At 50.7% G+C, this 15,473-nt stretch overlaps 4 protein-coding genes across 4 annotated transcripts; 3 read left to right on the top strand and 1 right to left on the bottom strand.

Annotated features, from left to right (window-relative positions):
* Positions 1-107: 107 nt before the first annotated feature.
* On the top strand, positions 108-1,267 carry M430DRAFT_111245 (hypothetical protein; the record flags this gene model as incomplete). Its single annotated transcript, XM_024861425.1, has 3 exons — positions 108-247; positions 307-869; positions 954-1,267. 3 exons carry the CDS (start codon positions 108-110, stop codon positions 1,265-1,267), a joined length of 1,017 nt encoding a protein of 338 aa, XP_024716520.1.
* A 285-nt stretch (positions 1,268-1,552) lies between these two features.
* M430DRAFT_31891 (hypothetical protein) lies at positions 1,553-3,292 on the bottom strand (the record flags this gene model as incomplete). Its single annotated transcript, XM_024866065.1, has 4 exons — positions 1,553-2,281; positions 2,340-2,728; positions 2,790-3,006; positions 3,092-3,292. The coding sequence occupies 4 exons, from the start codon at positions 3,290-3,292 to the stop codon at positions 1,553-1,555; spliced, it is 1,536 nt and encodes a 511-aa protein (XP_024716519.1).
* Positions 3,293-4,655: 1,363 nt separating this feature from the next.
* Positions 4,656-5,397, top strand: M430DRAFT_148709 (hypothetical protein; the record flags this gene model as incomplete). The annotated part of the gene is made up of 3 exons (XM_024863138.1): positions 4,656-4,760; positions 4,821-4,946; positions 5,038-5,397. 3 exons carry the CDS (start codon positions 4,656-4,658, stop codon positions 5,395-5,397), a joined length of 591 nt encoding a protein of 196 aa, XP_024716518.1.
* A 1,433-nt stretch (positions 5,398-6,830) lies between these two features.
* On the top strand, positions 6,831-14,735 carry M430DRAFT_130024 (hypothetical protein). Its single transcript, XM_024862123.1, has 9 exons — positions 6,831-6,855; positions 6,905-7,376; positions 7,439-7,747; positions 7,800-8,036; positions 8,086-11,470; positions 11,545-12,255; positions 12,318-12,527; positions 12,617-13,627; positions 13,728-14,735. The coding sequence occupies exons 1-9, from the start codon at positions 6,852-6,854 to the stop codon at positions 14,625-14,627; spliced, it is 7,239 nt and encodes a 2,412-aa protein (XP_024716517.1). The 5' UTR covers positions 6,831-6,851; the 3' UTR covers positions 14,628-14,735.
* The last annotated feature ends 738 nt before the right edge of the window (positions 14,736-15,473 follow it).

Here is a 15,473-nt window from a genome sequence, read left to right as displayed (position 1 = left end):
CCCGCTCATTGCGGCACTGAAATCGAAACTCCAGTCTTCTACTTCTATATTGGCATTGATCATCCCAAATCCTCTACCTCGCTACCTTTGACACTGAAGCTGTTGATATGGCTCCTGAAGCACTCCTAGTAGATGATCCCAGGGTCGAGCATCACTTCATAGATGTCGGTCACGGTATCAGGTACCACTACCAGCTTGCAAACCCTCGAGGGCATCCGGCTGCCACTGTATTACTCTTGCACGGATGGTACGTACATCCTACACATCTCTCGATATTCTTGCCACCTCGCTGATACCCTCTGTTAGGCCTGACCTCGCTCATGGATGGCGCTTCCAGGTGCCCTATCTCCTAACTCTCGGGTGCCGAGTCGTTATACCAGACATGCTGGGGTACGGCCAAACCAGCGCCCCGGACTCTCTCGCGCAGTACTCGATGAAGAACATGTCAGACCAGATGATGCAGTTGATCCGAGCCGTGGGCGGTTCAAGCTCGTCGCCCGTCGTCGTCGGCGCACATGACTGGGGCGCATTCCTGGCCTGGCGCCTGGCTATGTATCATCCGGAGCTGGTGCGCGCTGTTTTCTGCTTCTGTGTGCCATTCACACCGCCGCAGCCTGTCGTGCTCCCACTTGAGGACTTCGTGAAGAAGAATCCCGCCTTCACCTACCAGTTGCAGAACGCTGGGCCCGAGGCCGAGGCCCTGGCCAGTCAGTCGCCGGCTCATCTGCAGGGTTTCCTCAACGCCATGTTCGGCGGGGTTACGACGGATGGCCTGCCCGGCTTCGATCCATATGTTGGCTTGATCCCGGAAAATCTACTCAAGGTGCAGCGCTCGCCGCTGGTGACACCGGAGGTGTTGAAGCACTATGGTATATAATCTGCTCACTCCTAGGCTCGATAGTCGGGACGAAACATAGGCTACGAGCTAACTAACACGTTTACTTGTGGAATAGTGTCCGAATACTCTCGCAACGGCTTGCGTGGTCCGATGAATTGGTACCGTACTCGGTCCATTAACGGAGAAGATGAGCTGCCTCTGGCCAAAGACGCCTCTGAATTCCTGTTCCAAGTACCTGCCATGTTGATCATGGCCGGCCAGGATGCGGCGCTCACGCCAGACCTAGCTGATGGTCAGGAACAATTCTTCGCTAAGGGGCTGAAGAAGGGAGTCATTCCAGAGGCATCACACTGGATCCTGATACACTGTCCTGAAGAGTGTAACAGGCATATTGGGGAGTTTCTGAGCGAACTTCTGGGGCGAGACTAGTGGCTGGTTTGCTTGAAGAGCCATGCTCATGCTTGTCTATTATCAAAGGTTGCAATGCTAATATGCTATGGACTTATGGTTATTTCAATATACCTTAAGTCATGCCTCACGCTGTGTAATGACACAAAATATCACGAGAGACTGAAAAATCGGCCAAGGAGCAAATTACCAAGTAACAATGCCATTCTATTCTACTGGGAGATTCTGAGTCTGCGTAGCCTCATAGACGCTGGCTAGCCCAACGTTGTGTTCTAGTATGATGTCCATGGAGGCGCCTCTGATCACCTATAGCTCATCTCTCGTTCTTTGAGGAGCCCCTGAAGCTGTCGGTAGTTCCCAACCACTCATATCCAACGGCAAGGGACGATATGCATTGAAGCATCCGTGCGGGTCATATTTCTGCTTCAAAGCCGTCAACCTCCGTTGCCGTTTCTCGTCATATCCATACAGCGCCGCGAGTGGCTCATCTCTATTTGCATAGTTCACGTATGCGTGAAGCTTGTCATAACCAGATACCTCTGGTTTCGCCAGCAAGTCCCGGGCCCCCTTCCCCCAGGCATTAGCGGCCTCTGCTACAATGCCATCCTCATCCTCATCCCACGTCGCCTGGATGATTGCATTGGTGGTCATCATTCCACGATGCGCATAGGCCGAATAGTCATGGGGCAATGCGTCCACAGCCTTACCATCCGCCGCCTCGAAAAGCAGGATCGAGCGGTTAGCACCCGGGTGCGCGCGCACAAAAGAGCCAAACGACTCATAGACAGCTTTCATAGCGCCGGTCTCAAAGAGGCTTGGTGTGCTAGCGGTGTACAAAGTGTTCTTCAGGTTTACATCGCACACGCCAGGGACAGCTTTCCCTGACCCGAGCTCGGAGAAGTTCATATTTGACTCCTTGAAAGAGATCCGCGTAATGGGTTCTGCAGTTCCCTTCGGGCTTGAAGCAAATCTGCCTGCTACTCGGCGGCCTTTTTCTTCATTGTGTGCATAGACAACATTCATAATGAGCAGAGGCTGATTAAAGGGTCAGTGATTGGATGTTTTGTTACGTGTTACGGTTGGATGTACGAACCTTCTTTGCATCCGCATCATACATATAACCTAGGATCAAGAACAAGGATGGGTCCAAACCATCCTGGACAATCTCTCTGTAAGTATTCACTACTCCGTCAAGAGAGTCGTCTGTGAAGACCATATCAGCATTGTAGTGCAGACCGCCTTCGTCCGGCCAAGTCTTATAGGTTGACTCGAGGACAACGCCAAAGTTGTGACCGGCGCCCCTCAGGCCCCAGAACAGGTCTGGGTTGACCTTTTCTGAAGCCTCAACGATTGTGCCATTCCAAAGCGCCACCTTTGCTTGGAGCAGTGCATCACTTATCAAACCGTATCTGCCCATCAAGCGGCCCATGCCACCACCGAGCATCACGCCATGAACACCAACGCAAGGGAAGGATCCAACAGCTTGCACAGATTATGGTCAGATAGCTCAAACAGCGGCAGTTGATAGGTGATGCAAACTTACTCATCTCTCTACCTGCTCTGTGCAGCGTCGGTATGAGATCTACCATTTTTGCACCACCGCCGATGGTGATGCTGTGGTCCGAGTTCATGACCGCATGTCGAAAATTGTCCAAATTGATCTGGACAACATTTTGGTAATTACCCAGTGTGGGTACATTACCATGACCACCTGGCTTAGTTGCCAGGTACGGGATATTGTATTTCGCAAGATATTCTATCTACATGCAATCACACCAACAATACTTAGCAGTTGCTCAGTCAAGATATGACATATGACACTTGGATGTATGGAGTATCACTAACACCCTGAGATAGCTCGGCCTCGGTTTCGGGCTTGAATACGGCGGAGAAAGTAGGCGCTTCGTACGCTGACCATCGCGCTGTATTCTCGTCCCAATTCTCCCAGGACGAGGTGTAGAAGGATAACTTGCCGTCCACCACAGCATCACAAGCTACCTGAGCTATCAACGTAGCAAGGCACAGGCAACTTCGAATGCTTCGCATTGTGTAGTGATAATACGATAATTAAACAAAGGGCGCAAAGTAAGGCTTGGCCAACGTATCGCAATTGATCTCGCAATTGAAGTGTTTTCCTTCAGGTTACGTCGAGACTACAACAGAATTGACGTTGATGTTGAAGCTGAAATGCGCTTACATAACATCTCTAGATAGACTAATGAAACACTTTCTTCTTCTCCAATCCGTGTAACCTCAATATCTCTGGAGCCCGTCAGTGGAAGAACCGCCAAGACGGAGATAAGAGCCGGGGCAGACAGCGATTATGTTGTTAAGCAAATTACTGGACAACTGGGACGGGTCGCTTTTGTGCCAAGATAATGCTGACTGCATAATCTGGCCATGAATGACTGCATAATCTGATCATGAATGTGATGCATTGTCATGAATGTGTGCTGTATGGTCATGATTATCCCTAAGTTGCTGATGCCAATAAGCCATCTTAGCAACAACCTATATAACCTTTTACATTCACCCTAGGAGTGGTAATATCATTTTCAGGGGGGACCCGTAGCCGAAGGATTTTACGACATCACATTCCCGATCGTATATCCAGATGCGTAAATATTGCCTGATGCGGTCCATGGGGTCAGGATCTTGAGATCAGTAAATAAGGTACTTATCGCTCATCTGTTATGCCTCTAATCGTTCGTAGTAGGGGATTAGATTAGATCTAGGTACGTATTACTAGTTTTCGCGTACTGCCCTCCCTTACCTAATACGGTTACTAACCGAGATTGAATAGGGGTAAGGCCTAGGTGCTGATCGATTATTGAGAGTTCCGGTGAATTATCAACGATGCAATCATGTCGGTGGGTGGATGTCAGCATAAGCATGGTGGTATCAGATGGCGATGATCATAGCGGGAGCCGCCTCAATGAGGGCAATAACTGCGCTCTAGAAGTGTCTGAAGTTGTCGCTTTTCGGTCATCGTGCAACAGCATAGTCAGACTGCAGTAAGACTGAATGTGACCTTGGATTCAAGTCCGCCAATCTAGTCTCATGAGCAGATGGTTCCATGCTATTTGCTATCCATTTACTCGAACACGTCTTTGCTATTGCTGCAGACTTCCCTATGCCCACGTCCCAAATTGGAGCTTCCGATACGAACGTTTCAGTGGATCGATCCATAATTACTGGACACCTTCTCGGAACATTCAGCCAAATAGCAGGAAATATCTTGAGACTTGCACCGCGTTTACGGCGCCCGCGTATAAGTAATCTCAGCTTGACATTTATATTTTCAACTTCTTTTGACGTCCGCCACTTCTTCTCTTTTTTGCATATTTAACATATTCTCTGGTCTATTGACACCATACGGAGTCTCATTCCTCCTTCTAAAAATCTTACAATGTCAACCTCTGGTCCTTGTACTGGGTTTCCGGCTCCGGGCCTTCGTAACCCTTTCCGGTACTTGACCGGACACGACAGTGAAGGCAATTCTGTCTTTGTTCAGGTGCGTGAAGACATGATAATGAATAGCACCTACAAAAAGACAAAGCTCATGTACTTGCAGACCGATCATGGCTATCACGGTGCCCCAATGTTAGGCGGCGCAGCTGCCCAGTCCATCTTCTACAGTAGCGACAGCAACCCAATCGAGCTCACTGGAGATGTTGACCTTGAGTTCATCAAGAAACAAGTTTGTACCCTCTCACAGTCTCACTTGATTCTATTTTTCCTGCTCCCAAATGTATGTGACTTTCATGTCTCCTGACAATGATTCCTCACAGCCATCCCTACATATGCCCAACGGATGCGTCGTCCGTATGATCGACTTCGCTCCCGGTACCGAGTCATCTCTCCACCGCGCCCTCACTCTCGGTATTGGAACCGTTTGCGAGGGCGAGATCGAGCTGTGGCTGGGCGGTGAGGAGACTCGCATTCTTCGACCTGGCGATGTCTCGATTAACCGTGGGGCTATGCACCGCTGGCGAAATACTTCCAACGAGAAGCCAGCCCGCATGCTGTTCATCATGTTAGATGTCAAGCCGATCATCGTTAATGGGAAGGCACTGGAGTTCGAAATGGGCACGCTTATGGACGAGTACGCAAAGTACAAGGAAGATCAAGGCCCAAACATTCAGGGTTGAGCCGCCTTTCAAACAGCAATGTTAGACGAAGTTCTATTGCTTACTACTAGCCTCAAATCTCACATCATGAAAGTTTCGTCTCATAACTCTGCAAGTGATTTACTTAATCCGTGACACAAACCTTCCAGTCTCGCAAGTCCCGAGAAGTTCTATACTACGGTTCTAAGCTGGCCGTGTGTGTGCATGAAATATTGCTTTAATATAGGGCAAACGAAGTGTACCGCAGACCACTTTCACCTACTCCATGAATAAAATGACCAGGCTACAATCCTTTTCCGCCAAGTACTGAGAATCAGTAAAAGGCGGGGAGATCACGAATATTGCATCCATATTAATTACACAGTTATGTATTACATAGATGAATAGACATTATCATAACTATGAAGAGTGGGCCGGTATCAGAATGGGGCTACTCATAGCACGCCAGCATGGCTGGATCTCGACCCGGGATTTGTTAGATGGAATAGCAGGTAAGTGAACTCTTGATCTTACATGCGTCATGTAAGAGATCATATTGGTTTTCCTGCACCCTGTATTCCTTGGAGGGCGGAGTCCGAATAGTTGCAGAGATCATCCTCGTAAGCTTATGAGATGTCTCAAAGTCCCCACCATGTAACCCCAGACTCCAAGACCTTATCTTTTGTTTCGATATCATCGCTGCCTGACTGCATGTGGTTATCAGCGTGAGGAGGTCTGCACGCTTTGCATCTGTTGGGGGTTCGATAGGGTGTTCATTTTGTAGACACACCTGCGTGTACTTAGTAGTCTTAGTTTACCAACGACTTCAGATCTCGCTGCTGCGAGTAGGATAGTTGAATGATAATGATTATTCTGTGCTGACGCTAGGTCTCGAACTCTATCTCACCGGCAGTGAACTCCCCAGTGTCCCCATGAGGTGGGGGGATTCTGGATAGTCCAAGCATTGTGAGACAAGCATGGGGCTTTCCCGCCGTCACTCATGAGACGTTCCTTGTATATATCGGTTGATTAGTGAAAGGTGTGCTATCTGGACAGAAGACAATCTGGTATATAAAGCCATCAGGGAAGAAGCAAGGTTGAGTCCGTAAAGATAGACTTTAGGACTGATTAGAATAAAAGACTTGCAATCCAATCATAGAATTTTTACACTTCATTTCAATCAGCCGTGGCCCTTTCACCATAACATTTTCAACATGGTTGGCTCTGTCAACTCAGAGGCGGCAACGCCTACGTCTTTTGACATTTCGAATGGCCAGGCTCTGAACGCCAATGGGTATACCACCGGTACTAACGGGCACGAGCAACTGAACAACAACGGGTATCTCACCAACGGACATGCCAATGGCAACGGACACATTAAGCTAAATGGATACACTAGCAGTAATGATCCATCAGTCAACAGAGACTCTTACGGGTCAGAAAGCTACAGTGAACGCAATGAGAACATCGCCGCAGAGCCAATTGCAATTATTGGAATGGGTTCGTTAAGACTCATCATTCACGTCTGTCAGCTACTAAACTGCATCAGGCTGTCGTTTGCCCGGTGGGAGTTCCTCCAGCTCCAAGCTTTGGGATCTGCTGAAAGCCGGTATCTCTGCTCAAGGACCATTTCCAGCGACCAGATTCAACATCGATGGGTTCTATCACCCAAACAGTGAGCGGCCAGGCAGTCTGAACACTTCCGGAGGGTATTTTATCGATGAAGACATCAGGTCGTTCGAGAATTCTTTCTTCGGCATAAACAATCTAGAGGCTACATTCATGGACCCCCAGCAACGGAAACTGCTAGAGGTGGTATTTGAATCTTTCGAAAGTGCTGGGCTGTCGCTAGAGCAGCTTTCAGGGGCCAACATGGGGTGCTACGTCGGCAACTTTGTGACTGACTTCATCACGATGCAGCTTAAAGACGCAGAATACACTCACCGTTACACGGCAACGGGTCTTGGAACTACCATTCTGGCTAACCGTATCAGCCATGTTTTCAATTTGAAAGGACCAAGGTATGCTACACTGTGCAGACATACAGACCATTCGGATCGTCTTAGCTGATAGGAGTATCTAGTTTCGTGATCGATACGGCTTGCTCCTCCTCCCTCTACTGTCTTCACGCAGCTTGCTCTGCTCTGCTATCAAGGGACTGCGATTCGGCTGTCGTAGCAGGCGCCAACCTGATCCAGTCTCCAGAGCAGCAGCTGGCAACAATGAAAGCTGGAGTCTTGTCCAAGACTTCGACTTGTCATACATTTGATTCGTCTGCCGATGGGTATGGAAGGGCAGACGGTATCGGAGCACTGCTCGTCAAGCGGTTGAGCGACGCTATCCGGGATGGGGATCCAGTTCGCGCCGTCATTCGTGGAACAGCAGTAAACAGGTATTTTCGCCCTTGCATTCCAAGATGAGCGTCAGATTGATATGCTGCATAGCAACGGACGGACAAACGGTATCACTCTTCCGAGTGCTGATGGTCAGGAAGCTGTCATCCGGAAGGCATACGCTCAAGCCGGCCTCGGTTATGATGAAACGGACTATGTAGAATGCCACGGCACTGGCACCGCTGTTGGAGACCCTATCGAGGTTGAGGCTACATCTCGAGTGTTTAAGAGGCTAGGATCTGCTCCGCCGTTGCTCATCGGCTCGGTAAAGACGAACTTGGGCCACAGGTTTGTACCATTCCGTTTATAACGAAAATAGCTCTGACGCATGACACAGTGAGGCGGCGAGCGGAATTTCCAGCATCATCAAGGTTGTCCTGGCATTAGAAAAAGGAGAAATCCCACCCACAGTGGGAGTTAAAAGCATCAACCCGAAGATCAAGCTTGACGAGTGGAACATTAAGATCGTCACCGAGGCCACGCCTTGGCCGTCCAGCTCTCCCCATAACAGTGATGGGCGGGTCAGGAGGGCTGGCGTAAACTCGTTCGGGTACGGTGGTGCGAACTCACACGTAATCATCGACGCAGCCCATATGCATGTTCCCTCAGAGTATATGCAGAGGCCATCTGAGGAGAAGGTCACAGCCTCGGCAAGAACCACAATTCTCTTGCCATTCTCCGCGAACAACGATACAGCACTGGAGCGCAGAGTCACGGATCTGTCGTTGCTCGATCTCCCTAATGTCAACACCATAGATCTTGCCTACACCCTGGGCGTCAGACGGTCTCATCTCCCGGTTCGAGGTTATGTACTCGCCCGCCCAGGCCATCAAAAAGAGGATCTGACACTCGAAAACTTGCGTACTCGCATACAAGGAAAGACTTACTCCAAATTGCCTCTGGCGTTTGTCTTCACGGGCCAGGGGGCTCAATGGCCGGAAATGGGTCGTGGATTGCTGGCCGAGTTTCCCATCTTCCGGCAAACCATCCAGATGCTCAACTCGACGTTGCAGTCGCTGCCACATCCACCAGCTTGGACCTTGCTGGAAACACTTCTTGAACCAGCCGAGACAAGTATGATCAATCATGCCTCGCGCAGCCAACCTATATGCACCGCTGTTCAAGTCGGTTTGGTGAAGCTTCTCTCAGCATTTGGCATAAAGCCCCAGAGTGTCGTGGGCCACTCTTCGGGTGAAATTGCAGCTGCGTACGCTGCAGGCTATGTGACAGCCGAGCAAGCCATCACTATTGCATACTACCGCGGCTACACAGTGACACGGAGCTCCAAAGCAATGGTTGGCGCCATGATGGCCGCCGGGCTTGGTCGCACCGACGCCAATGAGAAGATAAAGGCTCTTGGTCTCGAAAATAAGATCAACGTCGCTTGTGTGAACTCACCCGAAAGTGTCACCATTAGTGGGGATGTTGACGGCATCCAAGAACTGAAGGCCTCCCTCGACAGCCAGGGCATCTTCGCGAGACTGCTGAAGACAGATGGTAAGGCTTACCACTCGCACCACATGGCCGCACTCGGAGAAGAATACGAGCAGCATCTCATCTCGGCGATATCTGGGGTAGACTCTATGTCAACAGATGGGTCTCCAGTATCTGACCTGGGTGCAACATGGATCTCATCCGTTAACGGGGAGATAGTTGAGCAAGACGCGATCAGTCTCTCATACTGGCGGGCCAATCTCGAGTCTCCCGTTCAGTTCGAGACCGTAGTCGGGAAGCTGTTGAAAGATTTCGGTTCATACCATTTGGTTGAGATTGGTCCGCACTCGGCACTGGAACTACCCATTAAGCAGACGTACACCAAATTGAACATCAGCAAAGACAAGGTGCACTACAATACAGCTCTTTCCCGAGGCAAGAATTCGGTCACCACTGTCTTGAACCTGGTTGGAGACCTTTATTTGCACGGCCACACCGTATCGTTCGAGGACGTCAATGTGGTCGGCTCGTGGCCTATCAAGCCCGAAACCGAATTACTACTCAAGCCGAGGCAAGGTGCGATGTTACTAGACCTTCCCAAGTACTATTGGGACTATGACCCGCAACAGAAGCTTTTCCACGAGTCGCGGAGCAGTATCGAGTGGCGGAATAGGAAGTATCCACACCATGACCTGCTCGGTTCCCAGGTGCACGGTGGGAATGGGATCTTGACATCTTGGCGGAACGTCCTGAAGGCAAAGGACGTGCCATGGATCAAGGGCCACAAGCTAGACACCACGATTGTGGTTCCTGCTGCCGGTTACTTGGCTATGGCTATCGAAGCCATGTCTCAGGTCAAAGACGTATCGAATGTGGGCAATGAGGGTATCGCGTTTGGGCTCCATGATATTCACATTACCAAGGCCCTCGTGTTACCCCAAGAGGATGGTCTGGATACCGGAGTTGAAGTATTCACAACTCTACAGCCCGCCCAGGTTTCCAGGCGTGGGGGCTCCGACTGGTACCACTTCAACATCAGCTCCTACGCCCTTGGAGAGGCCACCACTCACGCCATAGGCCTGATCCAGTTGACCGTAGCCTCGGAACATGACACGACGAGTCGACTCCCTGAGATTAAACAAGACAATGTAGAGCCCACCGCTCCTAGGGTGTGGTACAACAAGTTTGTTGAGGGTGGCTTGAACTTCCAAGACTCATTCCAGTCCCTGTCCCAGGTTCACGTGCACACTAAACGTCAAGATATGAACGTTCTGGCCAGCACGGAGCTGCGACAGGGGGGTGGAAGCGGTATCAACTCCGAGTCCAAGTACATGATCCATCCCATCACCATCGACGCCCTCTTCCAGGCTGGAATCATTGCCAGCACAAGCGGCGTCGTCCGCGAGCTTACGGCCAAAGTACCCGTTCACATCGAGCAGATGATGTTAAGGCCGCCTCCTACGGGCCAGTCAGCCGTGCCAGCAAAGGAGAAGCTGAACGTCAAGGCCGTGTCGGAGCCGGTCGGCTTTGGTACCATCAGAGTCTCGGGAGAGCTGTACGGCGACGACGGCTCGGCACTGTTGCGTATCAGCAAATGCCGTCTTGTCGCATACCACAGCGGTATTCAGCAACAGGACGAAGATGAGCGTCACCCTATGTTGCGTGTTCTCTGGAAGCCGGATATAACCAAGTTGCGTCCCAGCAACGGGGTCGAGTTTTCATCCTACATCGAACAGTATGTGGCAATAGCCGCAACTGCCGGAGAGCGTGAGGTTGCCGTTGCGCGGCTAGGGGCTATCGTTGACCTCCTGGCACACAAAAATCCAAAGCTGCGAATCCTCAGCTTCTTAGCAGAGAAGGATGAATCGTACCTGGCCGACACCCTCAGGCTGGCTACTGCATTCAAAAGATGCCAGTCTCTATGGCGGGCGTCCTACGCAGAAGATGGGACCTTACGCTTCCAGGACTATTCGTCCAACGGCAAGCCTGCTCAATCAATCAATCGCGAGGAGCCTGAATTCGACGTCATACTACTGGGCCCTAGGAGCACGACTCAACTAAGCAAGGAACTCGCCTCTCTCAAAGACTTGGTCGCACCGGGCGGCGCCTTGTTGTTCGCCAGCTCGTCGAGCGAGGCAAGTGGACTGGAAGAACTCGGGTTCGAGAAAGCTCTTCAATCGCAGCTTGGAGGGCCATATGAAGCTGTCCTTGCGCGTCGTCGGACGCGTTCGCTCGAGGAGAGCTTTGATAAGAAGGGAAGAGACTCCATCAAGGGAGAAGTTCTGATCGTGAGTCTGACCCGAGTCGTGATGATGTTATATCTGCAATGACCTTCGTACTGATACTGATCTGCAAAAACCAGGTCGAGCGGAATGAGAGTCACAGCTTCAATGCAGTCCTCGCTGCTCAGATCGAAAAGTCGACTGGGCGGGCAGCCCGTCGCGTAGCTCTTGATCAAATCACCCCCGAGCTGCTCCAGGCGCACCGCAACGTACACGTGATTGCGACCATCGAGCTTGAAGATCCCCTGCTCTCGCGCGTCACTGAGGATGAGATGCGACTTGTGAAGATCCTCACTGACAGCTGCGCGAACCTTGTCTGGGTGACGGGCGGCCGGCTGCTGCAAGGATCGCGGCCGGAGCTGGGGATCGTGTTTGGGCTCTCGCGGGCTCTGATGCTCGAGCAGCCATCGCTGCGTTTCTTCGTCGTTGATGTCGACCTTGACGCCAAATCCCCTCCTGCTGACATCGACATCACAGCCGTACATGTGTTGGACGTGTTGAGGCAGGCTGTCGAGGAGCCAGAACCCGACTTTGAGTTCATCCACGCTGTAGGCGTGCTACATGTCAGCCGTTTCGTTCCCGCAGAAACTCTGAACAGCACATTCCGTGAGAAACAGGGCGCTGAAAAGAAAACTCTCACACTGGGCGAGGCACAACCCTTCCGCTTGGATATAGAGACAGTCGGCCAGACAGACTCAATTTTTTTCCGCCGGGAAGAGGCGACAGCTGAAACCCCTCTAGCCGCAGACCATATTGAGGTCTTGGTAAAGGCAATCGGCTTGAGTACCAGGGTAAGTTATGATGATGGTCAAAGGATGAGAGCAGTTGCTAATAGGGTAAAATTGCTATGTAGGACCTTCAAGCCATCAGCGGTAATGCTGAGAACAGCAGCAGCACGACCTGCACGTCTCAGTACGGTGCTGTGGTCACGAGAACTGGCAATGGTGTGAAAGACTTTGTGGCCGGAGACCGTGTCGTCGTCATGGCTCCTGGTTACTTTGCCACTCTAGAACGTGTTCCTGAAGGCTCTTGCTATAAGCTAAATGATCAAGAAGACTTGAAGGTATGATATAAACTCGAATCTGACTTCACTCAAGTCTAGTTACGCCCGCATGATGAATATTGCTTGCTGACTGCGTATCCTCCGTACAGACCATGGCTAGCCTTCCGCTCCCACTCAGCACGGCCATCTATGCTATCAATGATAGAGCCCGTCTCCAAGCGAATGAGTCCATCCTTGTTCACTACAACAGCTACAGTGGTGATGCCGGTGCCGTTTTCCCCGCCATACGTATTGCCCAGAAGATCGGCGCACAGGTCTTTGCCGTCTGTGGCACCGCGGAGGACCTGGAGCAACTTCTCCAAAATTCGAATCTTTCACAGGACCACGTTTTTACTACTGGTGATGCGACCTTGGTGACCAAGCTCATGCGCGTCACTGGATCTCAAGGAGTTGATGTCGTCGTATCCTTTAGCGACGATCAACTAGATACCGCTATATTTGCCGATTGTGCGCGCCTCGTGCAGGTCGGCTCAGGGGTATCTGGCCTCGCAGACACGGTTGCTGCGGACCCCAGCGTGCTGTACCGAAACATTACGCTGACTACATTTGATATGGGCAGCTTAATCGCTCGGCGAACGCCGGGAGGGCAATCGTTGCGGCAGAGGCTACTCGCCGATGCCATCACCCTATACCGCAGCGGTGACCTCAAAGACCTCGGCCTTTCCCCCCGGGTCTGGGATGTCTCCGACGTCACAGAAGCTTTCCGAGCCCTCACTCACAAGAAGGACGAGAAACACTATCACAGTGGAGGCATTGTTGTCTCCCTAGAGAGTGAGGAGTCATCAATTCCTGTCATGCCAATCAAGTATGACACCAGACTGAGCCCCGAGAAAACTTATCTCCTGATAGGATGTCTGGGGGGCCTTGGTAGGAGCATTTCCAAGTGGATGTTTTCACGAGGCGCCCGTAAATTCGTCTTTATGGGTCGCAGTGGTACCGACAAAGCCCCGGCCCGTCGCCTTGTTGAGAATCTGCAATCCTTGGGCGCACAAGTGACAGTGATACGGGGCGATGTCGTGAACACTGACGACGTCAACCGTGCCGTTGCTGGCATAGATGGTCCGGTTGGTGGTGTCATTCAAGCTGCCATGGGTCTCGATGTGAGTCAAAATCTTCAACCTTGTTCCCATCTATTCTAGAATCTGCTTGAAGCGCTTGAAGAGCTTGAAGTTTGTGTGACTGATCAGATTATTCATATAGGAGGCGCTCTTTACCACCATGCCTCGGGACTACTGGCTTGCTGGCCTCAGACCCAAGGTTGTAGGCTCTTGGAACCTGTACAACGCGCTCTCTGGTCGTGAACAGGACCTAGACTTTTTCCTCATGACCTCGTCGGTCTCAGGCAGTGTCGGAACCGCCACGGAAAGTAATTACTGCAGCGCCAACTACTTCCTCGATGTATTTGCTCGATACTGCCGCAGTGTTGGTATTCCCGCCGTCTCGGTCGGGCTGGGCATGATCTCTGAAGTTGGCTACCTACACGAGAACCCAGAGATTGAGGCTCTTCTACTGCGCAAGGGTATACAAGCAATCAACGAAGATGAGATGTTACAGATTATTGACATCGCCCTGTCTACTACAACAACCACGCCGACGGGCGCGGACAATACGTATGATGAGTTTGCTCTGGGCCACGTGTTGACAGGATTGGAGCCTTTGGGCCTCAAGGCGCTACGGGCAAAGGGCTTTGAGGGCTCAAGTCCAGTGCTTGGCGACCCTCGTGCCTTTTTGCTCTCAGCCGCATTGGACGGATCGAGCGCGGGGACTGGCGCGAGCAGTTCGACCAACGGTCTTGCGGCTGAGGTGACGGAAGCTATTGAGGCCGGAAGCTCAGTAGAGGAGGCCGTGCTCAAGACAGTCAGCCAAAAATTCTCGAGCTTAGTCTTAATTCCTAAGGATAAGCTGGACGCAACCAAGCCTATCAGCAGCGTCGGAGTTGACAGCATGCTTGCGGCCGAGTTCCGGGCATGGATTTTCCAGGCCTTCAAAGTGGATGTTCCTTATTTGACTCTCCTTTCCCCTGCAGCGACGCTTACGATGCTTTCAGAGATGGTTACACAGAAGATTACGGAGTCGAAGTCCTCTCCCCCTGCTCTCTAAATATATGTTGAATAGTGGTCCAAGTGGGTCATTCTATCCCAGTTTTTACAAGAATCTAAGACTCTCAATATGGAGATGGGCCCCCTTTAGTATCAATTACTGTCTGGTAATTATCATGCCAGGAATTAAAGAGGCCTTGAATATAGCTATCTGGTAGTACTTCCCAAGCTCATAAATAATAGCCTTTAATCTACCAAGGTGTGTCTCTGATGGATCATAATAAGCTTCAAAATAATTCCTCTGAATATACCTTCGTATCGAACTCCATACATGGTTAATTATATTCAAATCTAGAGAATAAGCAGGATAATCAATGATAGGAAGACTCCGGTGATATATATTATGCTCTGTCTTAAAAGAGCGATGGCAAGGTGAATTATCATGGTGCAACTTGCCATATATGTCGAATTCCTTGTTTCTTCATCGTCTTAAACCAAGCCTGGATTTGGGCTAAAATCCGAACAATACTTTGTAGAGTCCATAGAAACCCCAGTCCTTTTCCCAGAAAGTTGCAGGACCCTTTTTACTATAATAATTATCCTATGGAGTATCCAGGCTAGTCTCTTAGAGTAATTGTCCTGTATACAACCGCCAAGTCTTCTTGAATTATTCGAGGAGATAAGATAACTACTGCTTCGCTAGGCTGCATGGCGAGGGTCGTTGGTCTCTATGAAACCTCCCTGACATGCAATGGTCAAACTCCCTCTGTCAAGTTGGCAAGAAGATGACCAAGGAATTTTGTGGATTTCCTAGTTGGGAACTTACATATAATTGGGTAGGTACGTGCTAAATCTGGTTGTATAGGCGGGCTTCGAACTGGCCAAGTAGTGAAACGTGTGACATAAT

This window comes from Amorphotheca resinae (assembly GCF_003019875.1).
Source record: "Amorphotheca resinae ATCC 22711 unplaced genomic scaffold M430scaffold_15, whole genome shotgun sequence".
Classification (NCBI taxonomy): Eukaryota; Fungi; Ascomycota; class Leotiomycetes; order Helotiales; family Amorphothecaceae; genus Amorphotheca; species Amorphotheca resinae.
Note: the sequence above shows the minus strand (reverse complement) of the source record. Positions and strands in the feature narration are given on the sequence as shown.